Source organism: Haliaeetus leucocephalus, unplaced genomic scaffold (assembly GCF_000737465.1).
Source record: "Haliaeetus leucocephalus isolate CR32 unplaced genomic scaffold, Haliaeetus_leucocephalus-4.0 Scaffold932, whole genome shotgun sequence".
NCBI lineage: Eukaryota > Metazoa > Chordata > Aves > Accipitriformes > Accipitridae > Haliaeetus > Haliaeetus leucocephalus.
The window spans coordinates 4,095,044-4,117,583 of NW_010973368.1; the positions used below are offsets into that span (position 1 = coordinate 4,095,044).

At 46.1% G+C, this 22,540-nt stretch overlaps 1 protein-coding gene across 1 annotated transcript in view; it reads left to right on the forward strand.

Annotated features, from left to right (window-relative positions):
• Positions 1-20,903, forward strand: part of IFT43 (intraflagellar transport 43) — a 44,509-nt gene extending 23,606 nt beyond the window's left edge. The window contains exons 3-8 of the mRNA XM_010583730.1: positions 4,357-4,389; positions 4,901-4,947; positions 17,878-17,950; positions 19,365-19,440; positions 19,794-19,856; positions 20,665-20,903. Coding sequence (XP_010582032.1) covers positions 4,357-4,389; positions 4,901-4,947; positions 17,878-17,950; positions 19,365-19,440; positions 19,794-19,856; positions 20,665-20,775 — 403 coding nt within the window. The 3' untranslated portion in view covers positions 20,776-20,903. The remainder of the gene's footprint in view (positions 1-4,356; positions 4,390-4,900; positions 4,948-17,877; positions 17,951-19,364; positions 19,441-19,793; positions 19,857-20,664) is intronic.
• The last annotated feature ends 1,637 nt before the right edge of the window (positions 20,904-22,540 follow it).

Consider the following 22,540-nt stretch of genomic DNA (forward strand, 5'->3'; position numbering starts at 1 on the left):
GCCGGGGGGAAGCAAAGCGGCCGGCAGCGAGAGGCTGCCCGCCGGGGCGGGCGGAGGGCAACCGGGCGGGCCGAGGGGGCTGCCCGCGCCCCTGGCCCTCGCTCGTCCTCGGCTGCCGCCCCCCGCCGCGCCGGACGGGGCGTTCCTGTCCGGCCGCCTCGATGTTCGTTTTAACAAGCCGCCGTAATTGCTTCCCTTTGCCTCAGCTGGGTTGCCCGCCCTCGCACCTCCCTGGGAGCGCAGAAGAGGCCCTCGGATCTTGCACGCTGGCCTCCCGGCGCCGGGCTGCGGCTCGGTGCAGGATGCAAGTGTGTCTGCAGCTCTCATGAGCTGTGGACGTTAAAGGATTTCAAGGACGTTTCCCCCCATTCATCCCAGTTATGTCCCCTGCTAAAATAGGTTAACGGTGTCTAATTAACCACTGCACATTGTCATGCTGCATAAAGATAGCATCCTGGCTGTTCTCTGAGCACTGCTACTTTATCTCCATTTAGATCTCCGTGGTAGTCCATTAAATGAGAAAGAAACAGTTTAACAGAGATGATGTCTGCATTAGAACTGCCTTTCACCCTTCAGCACAGAAGTTGCAGGCAGCTCCAAGGCAGCTCGGCTGTACGTTAGGGGTGTGGGGGGGAAAGCCTCAGTTTTGAGGTTTAACCCCCTCTCATTAGTGTGGAGGGAGGATTCCTGCTGGCCAGAACTGAACAAAGATAACACTCGAGCAAGATCAGATCTATATCCTCTGCCCCAGGATACAGCCAGGAGAGAAATAGGTATTCTGTACTGGGAGTTATATAACATGGGGTTACATGGGGTCTGTCGGGGTCTTCTGCCCAGTTTCTCAGCTGTTCAACACCCTGAAATAGAAAGGGGGTCAGCAGCTGGCCAAAGCCAGAGGGAATATTCTGGGATTTTGGTTACGTTTGGGAGCACAGGCAGCCTTGCGGGGAAAGGGTGTTTAAAAGGAGCTGTCCGGCTGACGGGGTTGGACCATGTTCTTTGGCCCTCCAGATGCAATGGGCTTGGCAGAAGAAATGAGAGAGACAGAGGTATCGCTGTCTCACAAAAACTGGGGGTGGCTGGTGTATAATGCAGCAGACTGAATGCATTTCTGAGCACTGCTCCCAGGAATGTATTGTCTTGTTTGCCCTTACACCCTGAATGGGTGTATCTATAGTTCATACACAGTTGCTCATTTTGTAGACACTTGTTGCTGTCCTCCCTGGGCTGTGCCTCCTGCTGGAGCAGACAAACCAGGGCAGTGCACTTCTTGTTGCTGAGATCATAAGAAAAGAGCAGGAAATCTGTCTATGCTGGCTTAAGTCTGGTTTCTTCCATGTCTGCTTTCACTCTAGAGAGCTTTGCCCATGTGGTGAATGAAGAGGATGATGTGTACCCAGGCCTGATATTCCTGAAGGATGAAATGTTGGTCTCAACGTGTTGCAATTGGCATTGATAAGCTGAGCCAGTTCTCAGAAAGGGGTACTCCACAATGCTTAAAGCAGTGTGAGAACTTTATGGAGAATGCCTGTGGGGCTTCCCATAGTGCCTGGAGGGCAAAGAGGCAGGCAGGTGACTGGTTCTGCAGGAATAGTATCTCCATCTATAGCTTAGCCCTTGGTTAAGCTTATGGAATGGACAGGGTTGGAGGTAGGGCACCTTTTGAGGATCCGTTAATGACTTAGCTTACTGCCTTGAAGGTTTTTAACCTTAGGGCACAAGGCAAAGCTTGTCTTTTCTCTCAGGGTCACTTTGTTAGGTACATTTAGGTGATGCGATTGGACGGAAAAAGCAAAAGATTAATCAGGAACAAACCAAAAATATTTTGTGAAATTTTTTTTCCAATCTGAAACAAGGAATGAAGAAGTAATTTGACATCAAACAAAATTAAAGGAAGCCTCATGAAAAAAGAAAGGAAATAGTAGGCTGGTTGGTATCTTCTTTACCTAATAGCTCAATCATTAAGGCCACAAAGAGTGTAAAACATGCAATTCCTTCCTGTGCCCCAGAAGTTTCACACTATATTTCTGCGTGTGAGCTTATCAGCTGGTTTGAAATGCCAGTTGCATCAAATAATGCTATTCCAAATCATATATTAACGGACATATCTAGTACAGGTGACTGGAAGCAGATGCCTCACCTAAACAGAACAACAGTCATTTCTAGCTCCTGCTCTAGTGCCATTGGTATTTAAATGCTCCGTATAAATCACAGTACTGTTGGCATGAGAGACTGGCATCACCAACTGCCACCTTTGGACCCTGTGGCAGAGGGACAAGGGTGTTCTCCTGGGGGGGCTGACTGTGGGGCTTTAGCTTGCCTTAGAGAGAGGAGGGAACTGTCTTGTTTGACAGGAGAGTGTTCTAACACCTGGGCTCTGGGATTAAAGGGGTCAGTACTATTCTCTCCTCCCAGTTTATGAATTTGTTCCCCAAATTACTATTTTTTCCAATCTAGTGCAGCTATCTCATAATGAAGTATTTGCTTATTGCCCTAAATAAGTCCTTTCCTAGCGTAAAAAGGAAAAGTTGAAAAAGATTTAAGTCTTGGAGCATGAGTGAAGCAGTCTCTTCCTCTAGGACTAAAATATGACTGCCTTCCCTGTGGGCCACCTGGATACCTGTCATGACAGGGAGCTCAGGAAAAAGAAACAGAAATTGCTTACAGGGATAGCAGGAGTGACCCTCTCCTGGGAAGTATAAACATGTGGAGTGTTTCACTCCTGCCTGGGGATAGGAGATGAGTAAAGATGTAAGGAGTGTGAGTACTGAGGAATAGAATGTTATTTGGGGCTGGACAATTATCAAGAGTAACGAGATCATGCTAAGAAGAGGTTAGATTGAACCTCCAGGGAATAATCTCACTGTGCAAGGCTGTGCAATGCCATGCAATGCCATCATTTGGGATGTTTCAGCTCAGTGAGGGCAAGGCTCTGAAGACAGGGTGTGGGAAGCAGTTCTTTGAAGGCAGAAGGGAGAGATAAAATAGGATAAATCTTGCATCATCTTTCCATCTCTGTCTTGTCAGATTCTAAACTCTAGTGGGAGCTGGGGGTGGGCTCTCTGAAGCCATCCCTTTCTTTCTCCATAGTATCAGGGGGTTCACAAAAAGTGCTTTGCACTACCACTGCGGAGAAGGTCGGAGCTGGACAATTGCTCCTCACTGGAACAGCTCTTTCCTAAATTCCCCAGCTGCATTGCACTTCTGCCTCTTCTGATGAACAGAAGTGTGCAGATATAGCTGAAAGCCCAGATGCAGATGTCACCTACACAGCTGCAGTTCTGATTATAGCAGTGGATATTACTGGGCTCAGATGTGCCCTGCCTCTTAGAAGAGTAGGTTATGCACAGGAGAGCTAGATGAGGACCATAACCTGCTAGAACAGAGAGCAGATGAGGAGAGGCCTGTCAGATCTCATGGAAGTGCTTTGACAGGAGCAGTGCAAGGCAATGAAGCAACTTCTCTTACATCTTCCTGTGTCCTGGGATAGTGCATGTGGTAGGGGAGAGGCCCATGTATTCTTTGTCATGACACCCTGACTTCAAGGGAGGGGAGAATATTTATTCCCAATGCATAGAGATGAAACTTCACTCTGCAAAATGGCCAAAGCAATCAGCAAGTGATGGAGTATCTGCTAAAAAGAAACCTGGCATTTAATTAACTTTTCAAAGTGCTGGTTCAGCAACCTCCATGTTTTACATTTTGAATATTGAACAAGCGTCCCTAATCGGGACTGAATTACTTCTGGGCTTGCTGGGGTGGAGAGCAAGGGAGCTGCCATTTGCCAGTGCCTCCCCCCCACGTTATTATTATGAACTCCTGTTAACTCAGCCAGATCAACCCTGATTTACTGCAGCAACAGCATGCCTCACCTGAACTTGGCCAGCTCAGATGGGGCTCCTTAACTACAAAGGCAACCAAATAATCTTTATGCACAACCAGGGGGAGGAAGGACCTGTTGATCTCTCAGGGATAGGTAGACAAAGTATAGCATCTTAATGTACAGCACTCCTTAATGTGCTGACCTCTCTACTCAGGTAAGGCAAACTTTACCTGCAGCTGATAGCAGAGGGGATGAAAAAGTATCTGAGAAGCTACAAAACCAGGGACTATGGCTCTTGCTGTATCTGGGCATGGCTGTCTTTTTGGACCCAAATAGTTCTGCTTCAATCTGATGCACTCAGGGACTTTTTGGTAGACTGGTTTAATGGTCACTCAGAACTTTTCAAAGGTGCGATGTGTTATATCGGATCTGGTGTAGGAACTGTTTTGCACAATAACAGTGATATAGGGAACAGTGCAGTTTTTTAATTTTTTCTAGCCTTTTCTAAGCATAAGCCTTTCCTTGTCTTGCAGGTCAGGAAGAAAGCATGCAGAAGAAGTAGAAGAGTAAGTTCCCGTTGTTGCTGAGACTTCTTCCATGACTTTTACATCTGATCTCATGGAGTAGGGACATGCTACTCAAAGCACCAGTACACCAAGATCTGGAACTTGGGAAGGGTGCAGAGCCTAGGCTGAATTCATGTCATGTGTCCTGGGATGGTGCAAGGCTGGTCACTCTGTAGTTCCCTGGTTATGGAGTAGGTGATGGCTCTGTCCCATATGACAGAAAGAAGGAAAAGTAGAAAGCATCTGCTTTCCTCCCAGACCCATCCCAGGCCCTGCTGCCTGCAGCCTAGGGGTTTGTCTCAGGTACAAGGCATCTTGCTTAAGCACTCTAAGCTGAGATTTCTGCTGAGTCCAGCAATGAGGGGTATGGAAGGAGGTCAGTCTGCAGGCTAAGCATACCTGGGAACTCTGCCACTGACAGGCCACGAGGCTTGTGGGAAGGAAGGGGACACAACGAGATGCTTTTCTGGGCTTGCAATTGAAATTCTTTCTTCCTTGTGTTTTGCTGCAGCCATCGTCTCAGACAGCAGAGCCTGGAGGCATCAGATGATGGAGGAGGTAAGGTATCACCTACTTGACTGCAAGAAGTGCCTTCATGCACATCTGGTGATTCTCCAGTAAAGTGAGGAGAGGCATCTTGTAAGAAATTGCAAGGAAATGAACCACCCTGGGGGTAGACAAATGCAGGAGCTGCTTAAATCTCCCCAGCTGCTGAATGAGAGAGAGAGAGAGCAAAGGAGATGGAGAGGAGGATGAGGAAGTGAACCTGTAGTCTAACTCTGGCTCTTCATTAACACAGAACAATAAAGCACCTTTGGGAAGAAGGAACGTGTCGAGAACACACTTTTCTCTGTGATTACCTCCACATGGAGAATAGTGGACTGGGGCAAAAAGAGAGCTAAAAGAGCAATAAAAGGTTAAGAGCAGGGAAAGAAATCACTGCTGTCCCCTAGTTTAGGTGATAGTATACTCTACTTAAAGTCTCTCTTACGTTTTATGATAACATCCCTGTCTTGTTCCCATCAGGACAAGTGCCTGCACTGCTCTCCTTGGGTCTCTGTCATGGGGCAATTTAAAAAATCCACTTGCCTAATCCAGGATCATAGATCATAAGCAAAACATAGGCACTGGTGGGTAATCCCATCCCAACCCTCTGCAGGCTGCTCTGAAGTCTACTGGACTCCTGACTTAGCACTAGTTTTCTTGATAGTGTGTATCACCTGCTCTTCCAGGACTGGATGAGCCAAGAGAAATCTCAGGAAAAATCCACACTATGGATTTTGAGACAAGCACTAGAGAACTTGTCTATGGGGAGCATAGAAGTTCATTAAAGTCTCTAGGAGCTACCTCAGTTTTCAAGGGCTAAGAATTTTATACAGTGTATAAATTTTATACAGTGTATAAAAAGTTGCATCTGTAAAATATCACCAAGCATCAGAAGAATTACCAGGAGTCACAAAGGATCAGACATCAGTATGGTTAATGAGATTAAAAGAAGACTTATTTGGGTTTTCCAGACAGATTAAGCATTGCAACATATGACTGCCAGAAGTGGCACCTTTATAGCATTGGCATCTTCAGAACAGACTTAATTTCCCCCCTGGGAAGTTTCTTGGGCTTCTTAAATTTCAGCGTATGTCACTGAGGCTGGTAGACTGTTCTGAACAGCTCTTTGAGTGTTTGCATACGTGCTGTCCTTCTTGTTGAACCTTGGTCTTGTATTCAGAGTATAATAACTGTCTTTGCTAACCAGCCATAAAAATGCTTGCCACATGTTTGCAGCATGTGACTTTTAGTGCTCCAAGACCTTGGGTAATAAATACAGAATAGAATTGATGCAGAATGTGGTATGAAGACATGGCAAGTCCTAATACACTTCACTTATTTATCTGTGCCTAACCTATGGTTAACAGTTGAATTTCGATTGTTTGCAAACCAGAGTTCAGTTTTGGATTAAATCTGTGTGTTAGAAGAAAGATCCCACTAATCCGTTCCTACCCAGGCAGTTTCTGGTACAGTCAAATACACTGGGTTGTGGATCTAATTTGCGTGTGGAAAAATCTCTAAATGGATCAGTGCATTGCGTGCTTGTGGTCCTATTTCTACAGGGACATTAAGCAAGTTATTCTGGGACAGGAGTTTTCCATGTGGACTCAGCAACTGCAGTGGAGAAAAGTGACATATAAACAAATGCCAGAACCTAAATAAAATTACTTTTTTGAATAAGCAGAGATACAAATAACTGCCCAGTGTAGAAGGCAGGGAGTAGCATGCTGTGGCTGTGCAGTAAGTTGAGCCGTATCAGCATCCCCTTTGCACAGAACTGCACTTGGGCTTGTGTCCTTAACTGTAACAGTAAAGCTCAGATTCTAAACATACAAAAATCAAGACATTGGTGTATGGATCCCCAAGGATGGGTCACGGTTATTTTGTGCTGCATAATGTGTTAGCTTGTACACCTTAATATGAACAGGCACAGTTGCGTAATGATTGCTGCTGTCAACCAATACATTTGAATCGCCTTTCTTTAACCTATTAGAAAGCTGAGCTGTACCATTCCATTAACATTGTTTGTCCCCCACCCAACCTTTTCATTAAAAGAATGAAGGGCAAAACTATATGCCCTTAAAAAGGTATTCTTGTGTATTTGAAATGTGCTCAGTTATGATCATTTATCCATCACTAACACGCAGAGGCTCAGAATTTGGAGTCTGTTGGAGAAAGTGTTGAAAAAGCATAGGGCCTGGAGAGAGCCCAGTTTGGCATGTGGAGAATGGAGGGAATGTTGTACAGCCAAGTAGAGACTTTTGGGCTTGATATGCCTTGTAGTTTCAGAAATAAAAGTAGATTTCTCTCACTGCTCCTGGCCATTCACCCCATGCATGAAATAGCATCTGATTCCTCATATCAATGGGAGTTTGGGACAGAAGGACAGTCGCTTCTCAGGCTGTATAGAAAGACTGAAGTAATATGGGAGATTGTAAGGGGGTGGACCAGACAGGGACATGCATGGAACTATCTGCAGTTTCAGCCATTCCTTACAGTTGCACAGGGAAACCCAGATGGTGCAAGTCATCCATACTGTGCAATTCAAACTGTTGAAATACTAGCAGTGAAGCACCTTGGCTCAGGTTGTGCTCAGAATTCATTTTCTCTAATCCGTATTTCTTCTTCACGGAGGCTAGTCCAGGACAAGAGAGCCACCTTGAAGAGGAGCCAGTTTTGAGTTATAGGAAAGCAAAGACTTGTGTTTGACTAAAAGCACCATTTGCTCCTGTAAAACTCCAGGCTGGAAAGAAAGACTGTTTTGAAAAAGTGCAGTGCCTCTTCAGAAATAGCTCTGGAGTGTCTAGCTGATGGATATTGGGGTTTCCTACAGCACCCGCTGTGAGCTTAGTGTGCGTCCTCCTGAACACTCACTGGTACATGCTAGTACACAGGCATAGCAAATGGATAATGCACCTTTGATAGGTGGATGTGTGTCCAGCTGAACCTTGTTGGGGTAGGGGTGGGGGACGACAGGTTCTCTGCATGGTGGGAGACCTGCTTTAGCAGGATTTAATGCATCACAACTGGAGGAATAATAAACCTTCACAAGCAACACAAAAGTGTTTAATTCCTAAAGGACAGGCCTAGTTGAGTCACTTTTGGCCAGGGGCAATTGGGGGCTTAATGCTGTGTGTGTAGCAATCTGGGCAATCTGAGAGAGAGGAGTTTAAGGGTAATTGCTCAATTTTCTGTCCATGTCAACAGGGGAAATGGGCAGCAGTGACCGAGCTGTGTATGGCAAGGAAACTGCATGAGATGGTAGATGTGAGACTATCAGTGGAATTTAAAAAGTGCTATCTGCAGAGCAGTGCTTCCTTTTCTGTAGCAGCCAAGAGCTTCTCCCAAGTGCAGACTATTCTTTGTCATGAGGTGGAAGGGAAGACAGAACAACAAAGTTCACATTGAAAGGCTTTCCACTCCCTTTGCTCTTTTCTCCAGCAGGGCAGTAGAGTCTCTGCTTCGACTTTGCTTGGGTATTTCATTTGGCTTTACTCTGCTTGTGTGTCTCTTTCTGACGTGCAGCTACAAAGGGCTGTTTCCTGTTGGGGTGAGAAATGCTGTCATCCCTCCCCACCCTCATCAGCAAACCGCTTTGTCCTTTTGGCTAAAAGTTTCTTTGTTTTTCCTTTTTTGTCCACCAGTTCTGCACTGCTGAGTTGCACTTCCCCAGATGCCTGTCTCCTCACTATATTGCCCTTGGATTTTTCTCCTCGGTACTCTACTAGTGTTAGCTAAGGTTGGAATCTCTCCCCCAGCTATCCCTCCCCCATAGACTATTGCCCCATCTTCAGAAGTCCCTTCCCCCCTGCTCTCTGTTACCCTTGGGATGCATAGCTCCTAGAACAGGGCTTTTATTGGAGGATTGGGATGTGATGTGTGATTCTCTGTCTGCAGGAACAACGGCTTGTTATTTTAAAGCAGATAGTGTGTGTGAAAGAGACAGCTGATTGAAATGAAAGCCTGACTATGCTACACAGACAACCCAAACCTGACCTGCAGGTGAGGAAAGCTGCCAGGAGACAGTCACTAGATCTGTGCCCTCAAGGCAAAACCCCTTCCTGCCTGCTGGGAAGCCTCCTCAAGGAAGCGGAGCTGATGATTAGACCTCTCTATACAATGTCAAAGCTCTAGAAGGACTTCTTACCCTTCTGGTGTATGCCAGCAGCTCCTTTGCATTTGAACAGGGTGGGAGTCCAGGCTCAATGCACAACAGAAGAGGAACTGGGCATATGCCATGGTCCCCGCATCCCTCTGGGGAGTGATGTCTGTCTGTCAGGTGGGAGACAGCCCTCACAGGATATCCAGTACCTGGAATTCACAGCCATAAAATATCAAACATCGCTTGAGCTGCGTGCGAATACACACCAATGATGAAATTGTTCCAAACAGAGCTGAGAATAGAGTGCAGTGTCAGTTATTGTTGGTTCTGTCATTCCTCATACAGTTTGCCAGTTACTTCCCTGGTGAGCTGCTGTTTTTGCAGAACCCACCAAGTGCTGGTGGATTCCAGGGGCTGTGAGCTGCAAGGACAGCTGCATTGGCTGAGCATGAGGGTAAGACCACGGGGGTAGAATTTGCAGGAACAGTCAGGGAGATGGCCAGTGGGTACTTCATAGGCTCAGGAGGCAGTGGTGGAGTGGTTTGGGGAGAGCTAAATGGACGAAAAGTTCTGAGCATCAGTGAAATGGAGATGGAGTGAAAAACATGGTGTTTTGGAAGTAGTGTGAACGGGCTGAAGAGAGGGGCCTGGGGCAAAGAGTGACAGTGACTGCTGAGTTTCTGGGATTCTGCACTGTGACTCTGTGTGTGGCTCTGTCAGCACACCACAATCCTCCCCTTGGCTGCTCCCCTAATGCGCTACCCCGAGTCTCTATGCAAGGTCAGTGAAGGGCAGACTCAGCCCAACCTGATGGTTTCCACTGAGCTGTTGGTCCAGGCCAGTTTGAACTCCTCCAGTGACTGCTGGCATTGTGATCTAGAGCCTCTGGTGTTCAAGGAAAGCTCCCTCCTGACAGCCACAGTGGGCAGGGGGAAGCAGAGAATATGTCCCAAGGGATATGTCTAAAGTCCTATTTGAAACAGCAGACCACTGGCCAAGGGGCAGTGGGCAGCTTAATTGCAAGGGAGCAGACACAGCTTGTTGGGGGCTGAAAATGATGGTCTGGGTAAGCATCCTCCATCACTAAATTCTGCGATACGGTAGATACACAGTCATATTGGGTCTGTGATTGCTGAGTCCATAAGTGTAGTTGACGGACTAGGTTTACCTAAAATACCCTTTAAGAAAAAGCTCTTGAAAGATGATTACAGAATTGAGACACCATCATTTAAAACTGCCTGAGGCAAACTCCTTTGAAAATTGCAGCAGTGGAGGGACAGAGAGAGAACTGCGTAGCCCTTGATTGTAGTGTCGTTCCCTCAGGACCCGTCCCCCCTCCCCCTCAGTTTCTCATCTGATATGAGAGGGAGCAGCAGTAAGATTCCTCATCTGTCTTATGAAAATCCCATTCTGAGTGGCTCTGATCAAACCCGGCTGGCTGTCAGCAGCGGTGGCCTTGTGTGGAGGGAGGGAGGCTTCTGAGGAGTTGCTGGATGTGGAAGTGTCATGGGTGCTGCCGATCAAAGAGGCATTTTTTAATAAATATATATAAGAAAAAATAAAAAAACCTAAGGATTTAGCATAAAAGAAATGTAGTTTGTCTTGTTTTTCCAGCGTAACATGAAGAGGATGAAATAGAATCAGACACGCCTGCTCCCGAACATACTTCCACAGGAGCATCCTGAGAAGCTGCTTTCCCTGCCACAGTAATGCTCTAATGCAAAATTACTCATCTCCAGCATTGTTGAAGACGGTTTTGTGTTTCTGAGTTCACCAGACCCTCCCTGGGCAACTCATGCCTTCTCATCTGCTGCCCCACCACCTTCTGAGTATGTTTCAGCAGGGGAATACTGCAAAACAGCCTTTGAAAAGAGGAAAACAGATGTTACCAAAAAGGAGGGCAGGCATAGTGCTCTGTCACGGGGCTGTTGGTAAGCCTAGGAGGTGTGTCACCACTCTAACTGCTGCTAACTTCAGGAATTCGGTGGACTCCAGGTCCTGAGCCTGGCCTCCAGTCTCTCTGTCTCCTGCTGGTGAAGAAACCTATGCATTAAGAGATTCCTCATGTTCAAAGCCATCAGTGTCTGCTTTTACTTCTTGCACAATACAAGCCATGGATTATTGCCCGTTGAAGCCCTGCAGTGAGCCCAGTGTCTCATCTGACAAGGCTGTTCTGTGCCCTGTCTCTTCACTCTTCCCAGGGGTTGAAACTGGACAGAGCCTTTGTGTCAGTAGCAGCCTTGGGAAATAGCAAATATGCCTGATGCCTGTCCCCAGCTAGGTCTCAGGTGAGGAAGAAGCCATGCCATGCCAAGCAGTCTGTGAAAGCACAACACTATTGAAGCAAGTAGAGTGTCTCACAGACTACCCAACCTCCCAGCCAGTCATACATCTAGCTGACAGTATCATCAGAGCCTGGTGGCAGAAGAAAAAACTATTTTGTCTGATGCAAGGCAAATGCATAATCTTTTAAGGCAAGGTTGGAGGGTCAGTACTGAATCTGCTGCATGACCTCCCCTAGATCCTATGAATCCTCTGGCACCCGCTCACTGGGTGACTTTTCCAATCAGCTTGGCCAGGTTTTGCTGTTACTATTCTCTTTCTCAAAAGGGTGCTTTGGGACATGGGACACTCAGGTTATCTTCTTGTCTCAGCTTTTAAGGCAGTGCCCTAGTAGCTGTGGTACTGCCTGCTTTTCACTCTACTGTTTTCATCTCCCTGCTGGCTGATCAGGCAGGTACACTGTTCCGTATTGGCCTACTAGTAGGGCAATTCCAGTCAGGGAAAGGCATCCCTGTGAAATTCATGTCCAAGCATCCAAAGAAATGTTCTTTATCCTCTCCATTTGCCTGCTCCTCTCCTGAGAAAGCTTGCAAGAGGCTTCAAGCTTGTTTGTGTGTTCAGCAGAAGCTGTCTGTGTCCCTTGTTCCTTATGGTTTTTTGAAGATTTTTTTTTTTGCCTGTTGCTTTCCACTTTTTTCTTTTCTTTTTTTTTAATTCTCCATTTTTCCACTTAGAGAGAAAAATTATTTATTGCGTTGAGATGCGCTAATTAAAGCCATTTTCTGGTATTTGGTTACTGAAGTGTTTGATGTCTCTCTGACAAGACCATGAAATGCAAGGAGTGTCCACAGGGACAGAATTTGCTGAACACGGTGCTTTGTAAATGAGGGGACACAGTGTCGCAGCAGCTCATGAATATGAAACGCCCATGATGCTACCTCAGTGGACTTGGGAACACAGATGAATCCTGTCATGTGCTAAATGAGACCAATTTCTTTCACTTAACTTCATCTTCAATCAGACCTTCTTCCATTTGCCTGTTTAAAATTCCCCAAACGTGATGCAGAAGGTAACAGTATTCAGTAAAACAAAGTTTTGCCGCAGCAGAGATATTGTAATTATTTCAGTTTTACATTTTATGAGCAAGCAACTTAAACTAAAGTTAGTTTCATTCTTATGCCTGCTTAGTGGCAAGAGACTGCCAGCTCTAGAAGCCACTACCCTCTCTGTGTTGTCTGGATATGGTGGTGTGTGGACAGGGAGGGCAATGTAGTCCCCACCGCAAGAGTGTCCATTCTGAACTGGCCTTTGAAACACTCACCCAGTTGGGGGAAGTGAATCAGACTACGTGAGATGGAGTTATTTTTTTGGGTGTCGGGGTGTTGGCTCAGGACACTCTTAAAGCAGCTCAGGGAGAAAGTGGCAACCACACTGCTAACTGCAGGCCTAATCTGGGACATGGTTTCTAGATGCAGCTCTGCCACTGATTTATTGCCTGACCTTGAGCAGATTCTGTCTCTCCACACTTATGGGCTGTCTCATATCAAACAGAGAACTTTGTTCTTTGGAGCTAGGATCTTACTGTGAGCTTGCAGGATTTTAAGGGACCCAGCCTGCAGGTGTTGCTACTAAACCAAATTATGAGCTCTGCCTGGGCGGGGAAGTGCAACGCGCCAACCTGCAGGAGCAAATGGATATTAAGGTGGTGCAGGTTCTTCCACCTCCTGTTTGTTGCTTTCTGTAGTGATATTCCTCAGCTGTCAGTAAGTTATTTGCTAAGAGGTAAAAAAGGTGATGGTTACTGCATGTACTCTAATACGAACACATAAAGCCCTCCTTTGTTCATGACTTAAAAAGCCACTGTTTCTTGCTTATTGTTTGGTTATCTGCACGTAGCATGGGTCACCCTCAGTCTTTCCCCTCCATCTTTTCCTCCTACCATCTACACACTTCTGCCTTATGCTGTTGGTGTCTCGCCATAACTTAGCCATGAAGATCTTTTTTTGCAAGACCTAGCTCAGTCCAGCTATTGTAATAAAAATACGATTCTTACTTATATACTGGGATATAGATGTTCTGAGACAATCAGTTTGGTGCGGTATATTATAACTCTCCTGTAAGCCAAGATTTGGTACTGGTGTCTCCTACCCCACCATAACTTCTGCATGGATACACTTATTTTGGTTTTGTTCTTTGTTCACTCTCATTCACCATCACCTGGGAGATAGAGGGGAGTTTGCACTGGTGATCTAGCATTTGGTGCTTATTCGCTTTTTCACACCTCTACCATAAGCAGTGTCTAAAGCCAATATCTTGTTTCTTTATGGGCTGAGAAATCTATGGGGAAAGGCTTTGTATTACTCTGTTCTCAGTCATTTTGAGCCATAAAAAGAAGCCTCATCCATTCCTCTTTAAGGTCACTGCATGCACTGAGTTTTTGTGTTCCTCCCTCCGTCTTCTATTGTATACACTCATTTCTTCTGCTTCTAAAACACTACCTGACATGTGTTTCTACCTATTCTCCCCTCCCTTCAGCTAAAATGAAAGCAGGATACTCACTCTCAGGGGAAGAGCAAGTGTCATTTTTAGGAGCACTCACTCTGGGAATGTTACCTGCCATATGAAATGGAGATTCAGAGGAGTTCTGTCAGGGGGAGACTGGTTGAGGGAGGTGGTATAGGTTACAGTACCGTGTGGCATGTTGTTCAGAGGCCAGCTGGGAGCAAGGTTGGTAAGATGGTTTGTACTCAGTTTGTTCCCCTATTAAAATTTTTTTACCAGTAACTCAAATTTATTTTAATGTTTCTTACTATTAGTATCATATCAGTTTGTTCTGATTTCAAATTCTGCAGAAAAGCAGAGAAGAACAGCTGAACTGTGGTATTTTCATGTTGCTTCTGAGATTTGCCTACAGTTTTGATTAAAATCGGTTGATATTGAGGACTATGGAAGCTGCTGTCTTCTCCAAAATGCAGCTGAGTAATGCAACCTTCCCCTCTCCTTAAAACCTAGAGCTAGACTGCATAGAATAATTTTTTGTTTCCAGGTTTTGAAGCTACCCCTTCTTCTCAGGTGCCAAACATTTTCTTTTTGTAATGCACAGGCTATTTGTTCACTTCATTGCAGTGACCTGGTATCTGTGAAGGTGTTTCCTTTTGCCTACGGGCAGCTTCTTAGCAAGTAGGTATATTGTGCAGTCATTTCTAAGGTTTACATATGCGGGCACTGAATTCAGGCATGAAAGCCTGGACGGTAAAATATGTGTCAAGATTCTGCACGAAAACCACAGACTTGTGGAAAATGATCTGAAGCCCCCATACTGAGCAGTGTGGGGAAAATGTGGGTTACAGAGCAAAGCACACAGAGTGGGGGTTTGTAATGTAACCTTGTCATTCAAAAAAGCTGCAGTGTGAGACTGGGAGGACATGGTCCTGTGAACATTTCTGCATGTACTAATGTTATATGTAAGTAGCCTCACTGCAGCTAATGGGAATATTAGAAGTAGAGCATATGCCTACACTCTTGCAGGACAATAGCCTGTGTGCTTCTTCCCCCTGCAGTTGACATAGTGCCATGACTTGGCTGTGTTACGAGAGCTTACTGGAAAAGAAGATGTGAGTCCTGAGAAGAGCAACAAAAACAATGAGGGGGCTGAGTGAGGGGAAAGGCTGAGTCCTTGGTGATAACGTGAGAACTGAGACACTTTGCAAACTGTACAGAGAGAGAAGGGAGAGGGATTGTGGAGGGGTGGCACCATGGGAATTGGCAGAGAGAAGAGGAAATTATGAGTAACAAGTGAAATAAAGACCCAAATATTTCAGGGCTGATTCGCCACTGATAGCAGTTAGCTTGGGGAGCTGATATTTTCTTATAATTTGCGACATTTTTGTTCTGTTTCCTGTCAGTCTCTGGCAGTCCTAAAGGGCATTGCTTCTGCCTAGAAATGGACAAATCATCCACGCTTTGCAGTAAGAACAAGCATGCACTGGCCTTTGTTGGAGGGGCTGGCAGGAGCCCCCAGAGCGTTTCCAGCTCTTCTGTCTGAAATATTTTCAAAGTGTCTATAAAATATTGGAGCCTTGAATTTCTTTTGGAAAGAATTTCTATGTGATTGCCTGGATTTTGCTAGTATAGAGTAGTGGTAGTGTTCTGCAAGGGGTTTGGGAATCTCTCCATGGAATTCAATGGCAATGAGATAAAATCAGCACTGGAGAATCCAGGAGTCTTCGGGAACCTGCAAAATGGAAGGGGCATCACTGATCTTGGCCGTAAATTTACAGTTTTTTCTAGTGCAAAAAGAGATCAACAAAAGCAGAAGGGAACTGGGAAGTGGAGACCCCAGAAATAGCTGCCAAAATGAGCACTGAGTGAAGAAATTCAGTTTGCAGCAAACACCTTCCACATTTCTGCTGTCAAAAGAGGATAAGGATCTGACCTTCTTCTGCTGGAGGGAATGCTGCTCCATGGGTGAGGGCAGCTCTGTTCCCAGGCAGTTCTTCGTTTAGATGTGTTTGCTGAGCAATATTCATAGTCTCCTGCTGAAAAAGATAAATTAGCTCAGGAGAGATTACACTGTTTCTCATTCGCATGCTCCTTTGCCTGGACTAACAGGGCATCTCTGCACAGTGCTTCATTCCTCCCCTTGGACCAGTCTCACCAGTCTGTTCCCTCCTTGGTTGCTTATATACAGGGACTTTCTCCCATGTTGTCACTGAGCAGGTTTTACCAGCTGCCTCCACAGGTCAGTCTGTCTGTCCGTGGAGATGCTTTTGTCCAGTAATTGCATTTTGCTACAAGTTTTACCAAGACCTGGGAGCCCCTGCAGGGAAGAGCCAGCGGGATAGCGGCTTCTACTGTGTATTGTCCCTACAAGCAGAGGGGGGAGAGATCTGCCCCAAGCTGCCCAGCGACGTGCTGGTGAGGCATTTCTTGCACATGCCTCCTCATCTAAGGGACAGCCTGGGGGCCTGTTGCTGTAGTTTCCCTTTAAATGTCTTTGGGAAGTTTGCTGTAGTTGGAGAGCCTCTCTGCAGGCACCTGCTCCTTGGGCGGCTGGGGAGCTAGAAGGCACAGCTCTGCTGAGGCCGGCCAAGCTGTCACTGCCTTTTGCTGTAGCCAGGCTCTCGCGGCAGCCCCTGTCCCGCTCAGCCTTCCGCCAGGCAGCCAATTAGCGAGAAATCCCACTGTGTGGCCAGCTCCGAACGGCCAGCGCGCCAAGGCCCGGGCTGACCCGTGCCCTGCTGCAGCTGGGCGAGGGCTGCCTCCCACCCCGCCGGCCGGCGAGCCGGGGGGATACGCAGTGGACGTTCGGCAGCTGAGAGCCTGTGAAGCTCTGACAGGCGGCTGGACAAGGGGCTCTTCAGGAAGACCCTGCCCAGAGCCCCGAGTGCCATAGGTGGGAACGTCTCTCCAGCTCCTGAATATTCATCTCAGCTTGGGCTGCAAAACGGGGCAAAGCCAGGCCCAGCTGCCTGCTGCCTGCTGCCGTCCGTCAGTAGCATGGCCGCGCTGCCGACAAAGCCGGGCGCAGCCTCCTTGCTCCAGTGCTGAAGGGGCCAGCTCTGCCCACGTGCTGTGCAAGTGAAACCTCTTCCCAGGGCCGAACCACCAGCTTTTCCACGGTCTGAGGGCTCAGGGTCACTGGAGAGCCTTTGTGGCCTTGAGTTTTAAAGGACCTCTGTGCTGCTGTACTCTGTCCTTGCTTTGCACCCCCAGTTACTTTCCCTTCTCTTCCTCTCTCCTTTTTTGCTCTCTCCATCTCTAACTGTTTACAGTACTTTGTCAAATCAAAAAGCATGCAATGCTCTCAGAGCCTTGCTGCTTTAGCAGGATTCAGTGTACGCCCAGTTCTTCCTCCTCTCCTCCATTCTTGAGCATCCTTTTTAGGTGCAGTAGCTGTAGCCCTTGTGCTGGGAATACCCAGTGACCCAGATGTCAGCCATTCCAGGGTCACACTGGAAATCATGAAAAGGTTTATGACATTACAACTAGATGCATCTTCCCTAGTCTTTGTATCTGCTACACCACCAGCACTTCCTTCCTCAGCTATCAGGAAGGTCACAGGCCTCTGCACAGCCCGAGACCCTGCCAGCGGCAACTCAACATGTAGTTTTACATGGCTTCTCTCAGCTTTTACCCCACATTTCATTTCTAACAGAGTCCAGGTGACTGGCGGCTGAGCCGAGAAAATGATAACCCATCTCATAAGAAGCAAATTCTTGCCAGTCTTAGGATGATGGCAAGTAGGCAGCAGGGTTTAGCACAGCTGGCTTCTTTCAGCTTCAAGGTTGTGTTCAAATGCATGGTCTATGGCCTATAGAGTCCTACTCAGCCCAAATCTGCTCCTCTTGCAAGATTTCATTTGACCCCAAGCTTCAAAGCTTTATTGCCTTGTTTTAATATTAAACAATATATTTTTAATCATTGCTGAATAACTCCCTTGTATTTTCCTCTAATAAGAAACAGGCTGTTTAAGATCTGTGAAGCAAGGGAACCTTTGTCTCTAGTGAGAGGAGAGCACAATGCTCCCCACTTACTCCTGCTTTCTCTTGTTGCAGACATTCCCGTGATCCCTGACTTGGAGGAAGTCCAGGAGGAAGATCTGGCCATGCAAGTGGCAGCTCCCCCCAGGTAAGAGCACTGCCAGGTGCTCTTGAGGCTCTAATCAGCAGTGCGAAATGGCCGGTGAAATTAAACTCCGTCTTATCTCATGCTCTCTGGATGTCAGCAGCAGTGCCATTCAGCAGGATTTGGTGCTGTGTATTGTGGCAGCAGGGCTCCAAGCTGAACAGTGCAAATTTCTTGTTTCCTGTTACGCGGAGAGAGCGATTACTGCATATTCTCTCTCTCTCTCTCAAAACCCTACATTAGAGTAACATATTTGATGTTGCAAAATCGAACTCTCGAAAGTGAGGAATTGCTTGATTTAAGGTTGCCCGTATAACCTCAGATGCCTCCAGTACACATGCATTATGACACACACTTTGATTATGCATGGTCGTAGGCTGCTTTGCCCTCTACAGGATATCCTTCTTACTCAAGTGCCTAGTTAATTTGCAAAGTACAATCCTGTTGTTTGAAGGTGTTATCAGAGTAGTCTTGGGGTTAGCTCAAGGGAGACCAGCAAGCTTTAAAAAATGAAAGTTTTGGGGGTTTTGTCTTAAACATATCAGGGAAGTCGTCTCTCCTCTGTTGGGCCTATTGCCAAGATCACAGACTGGGATATCTGTTCACCCTTATTTGGAGGGGTAGGATATCTTACTCCTGACCACAGATGCCTCTCTCACAAGTATGGAGTAGTTATTGTAATTAAATAGCTGTTGACAAAAACAAATGACACTTTATAGTAGTAAATTTAAAATTACTTTGTCTCTCACCAGAGTTCATTTCTTTGTTTTCTCTCTTTTTTATAATCCCATCTGTTCCTTCTGTATCCATAGTCTCTCTGCAATAGAAAAGACAAGTGATTTTCATGGACAAACACAAACAGAAATTAAATTAATACATGCCTTTTCTATAGTATTGCATCACCTGTGAAGGGAATCGTGGCACAACAGTATATTACTCCTCTACACTGGGTTTCTCTTTGAAGGCTACATTTCATGATAGCTGTGACTCAGCTCAGATATGGAAATCACGAAGTCCCTACTATTCTGTAGCTTGTATGGTGGGGCTCTCAGAGCCTGCTTTGCTATGGCGCTGGGGCTCTTGGGCTCTTTGAATGTTCACTGTGTTCCTGTTTTCTTTCTGGCCATTGCAGCTGGTCTGCGGATCTTCTCTGAGCATGCTGGCTTCTCTGAGGGAGTCAGTGGTTGCTCCACATCCTATTTTTATGCACATGCACAACCTGGCACACAGATTTGTAAACGACTGTTCATTTGCTGGATGAGATGTGCTTCTCTCTGGGGACATCCATCTCCAGAGTCTGCATGGGCAATGTGGACACTCGAAATAGGTGTCACCAGACTGCTGTTCATGCCACCCTTCTCCTCAGATGTACTTCCACACTTACCCAGGCTTGTACTTTGACCCTTTCTGGTTGCAGTGTGCAGGTGAACCGAGTGCTGACCTACCATGACCTGGACAAAGATCTAATGAAGTATGCTGCCTTTCAGACTCTGGTAAGTGGATGTTGCTATGGGGTGACTGATGTGGCTCCCTATCCTTCCAGGCTCCCATCATCCTCCACAGTGATAGTCAGCTGCATAAAATAGAGAGCCCTATCATCCAAACGACTTGCAGTCTGCCTGCAAGTCTGTTCTTCTCTGCAATGTGGCTTTCATACTTGTTTGTGTCTGTAAATAGTGTGGGTGTGGTATCTGCTACTCAGATGAGGCTCCTCCTGTTGTCCTGGACAAAGTATATGTCTCTTATGAGGCAAATGTGCCTGTCTCTAGTGAGACCTACCTGGTGAAATGATGGTGTCTGCTTTCTCACTGTCTGTAAGACTGTGACTCTGTGTGTGTGTTCATAGGATGGAGAGGTTGACCTGAAGCTTCTCACCAAAGTTTTGGCTCCAGAGCATGAACTACGAGAGGTAAGTCTTTCTTTTGTGGGAACACCAACAAGGCAAAAACTTCTAATGTGTCTCAGACTGTAGTTGGAAAGTAAACCTTTGTCAGTGAGGTGAAGGAGAGAGGTGAGGAGGAACTTGTCCAAGCTGATGGAGGTTTGATTTCCCCAGCAGTTTATTTTAAAGCTGTATAGGGCTTTCTCTGTGTGAGATTATGGCATCACTATGATTGGCCTCCTTCAGTATGAAAGAGCTACTAAGGAAAATGTGAAGGGCCTAGCACTGTCACAGATCCCTGCAGAAACAATGCTCTGTTGTGTATTGTCTTCTGGTAGCTACCATGAGCTTCAGGTGGTTCTACAGGGTGGTACAGAGGGACAAAGGCAGAAAGCTTTTGGGGTTTGGGCAGAGGGATTTTTTAAAATCAGGACAGAACCACCTCAATACGGGGTGGGCAGGAGCTCAGGACTTGCAACAAAGGATTTCTGCAGCTCAGAATTGCAGATGCTTCAGCAGAAGTGTGGAAGATTTTTATGGCTCCTCTTTAAGCCCTGCCTGGGAGTAGCTAAGATTAACAAGTATCAAAAAATCTGTCCTTTATGGAATTTTGCATTATGAATAATTGTGTCAACATCTTTAAATTGTAGCAGGGATTCACATTTCATTCTGGCTAGATTCCTGTCCTAGCCAACTGAATCTGCGACTTCCCTGGCCGGAGCAGTTACCATTTAGTTTCTCTCTTTGCTGTTCATCTTGAATATTTGGCATCGTTCAGAGACCTTTGGGTGTCACCAGTAACATTTCAGCATGTTTGTCTTTTTTCCCTTGGTAGGATGATGTCAGCTGGGATTGGGACCATCTTTTCACAGAGGTGTCCTCAGAACTAGTGACTGAGTGGGACCTGGGACAGTCTGAGAGAGAGGACCACCTCAGCCTGCCCTAGAGCACTGGCACACCAGACATCTCACACGTGCATGCCCTGTAAATAGTTTAGCACTTTAAATTTCTATTTGCTTGTTTGTATTTGAGAATTTATTTCAGACATGAAAATAAATAGGGCCTTGCTTCATAGGAAAACTGGCTCAGGAGAAGTTTTGGGTATTTTGTAATAAGAATCTTTGTTCTCAAAAGAGATTAAGAATTCTAAACACAATAAAATACTTACTTATGAACAGTCGCTTACACCTCACTAACACCTTTACAGATAACTGCAATGGTCGATCTTTCCACTAAGGAAATGTAGCCTCTCTGGAGTGGACCATCTTACAATGGAGTGTGGTTTTCAGTGATGGCTATCAGAAAGCTTAGGCCGATATGATTTGTTTGCCTAGGACATCAAGATTACCATCTTCCTCACAACAGATGCCACAAGTTGTCAGGATATTGGTTTTATATTTCATCCAGCAGCCTCCAGCCATCCCCTGCTAGTTTAACCTCTCTCCTGGAACATTACCTCTGTATTGACTCAGAGGAAGCAGCATCACCTATTAAACTGCCAACACCACTTCCTACAGCACCTCTTTTTTCCCTTGAGGTTTCCCAGCTAAATTCTGACCAGGCCTAACCCCGCTTAGCTTTTGCAATCAGATGAGATCACAGCCTGAATGGAGATAGCTTCAGGCAATAGGTAGTTTGCAAAGAAAATACTGTTTATTCTACACGTGTGAAAGAATGGAGCCTGCCACTCTGAAACAGGGTAACTCCCTTGTGGGTGTCTCCTTGGAACCAAGTAACCCACTTTTATTGTCATCTAAAGAAAAATCCATTTAGCTTTTAATGCCTTGTCCCCATAGAACCGTGGTCATTATTTGCAGGAAACAGTAACATTACTTCTAAGCCAGTGTCCTTCAAAGTCTTGTCCCATTGGAGAATCTTGCTATATACTTCTGGGGGGTGGTGCAGGTGCTGGAAGGAAGGCTTGCTGTGCTGCTTTTCTTAGCTTGTTTGATCAGTCCAATAGAGCACTGCATTCTCACTCTTGTACTGACAGCAGGACAGGTCAAATAACTCACTGTGAATTCAGTACTCTGCAAAATTTCAGATCAGAGTTGATATGCCAGACAATTCTACCAACAAGAGAGAAGCATTTGGGTCCCAGTCTGGGGCCACCAAAATAAGGGGAGGCTCATCTGTCTCAAGGAGACACTAAGTTTTTTATAGCCAAGAAATCTGCCCTATAACTAGAAAACCAGGTGAGACAGAAGCCTGGGAGGCCAGCGTATGGAGGATAATCCCAAAGTCTTTGTCTGAGCAGAGAAACCTATCTTGGTATGAACAGAAACTTCCCAGCTCAGCTAGCATCTATCTTTCTGTGACAACTATGGTTCTTGTCCAAAGATAATTTAGAATGCTTCCTACTTTCCAGGGGGGGAAAAAAAAAAATCAGCAAAATAAAATAGTTTAGTAAATTAGACAAACCCAGCAAGCCAGTCTGAGAGGAAGAGAGTGGTAAATGCCTCCATTTGGGGATGGGACATGGATTTTCTCAGTTCATCCCTCAAAGATCACAGAGAAAGCAGAGGCACTCACTCTCCTCTCAGCTGCAAACTGTAGGAGCATCTAGTGTGGGTTCTCTCCCTTCTACTTGATCTGAGGCTCTAATCCACACTGCTCCTGTAAGCTGCTTTGCGTGGTATCGGCTTATTAAGTGGTATCTGCTTCCACTGAGACTCTAGCCTCTTTGAAGCATGAAGTGAACATAACTTTCT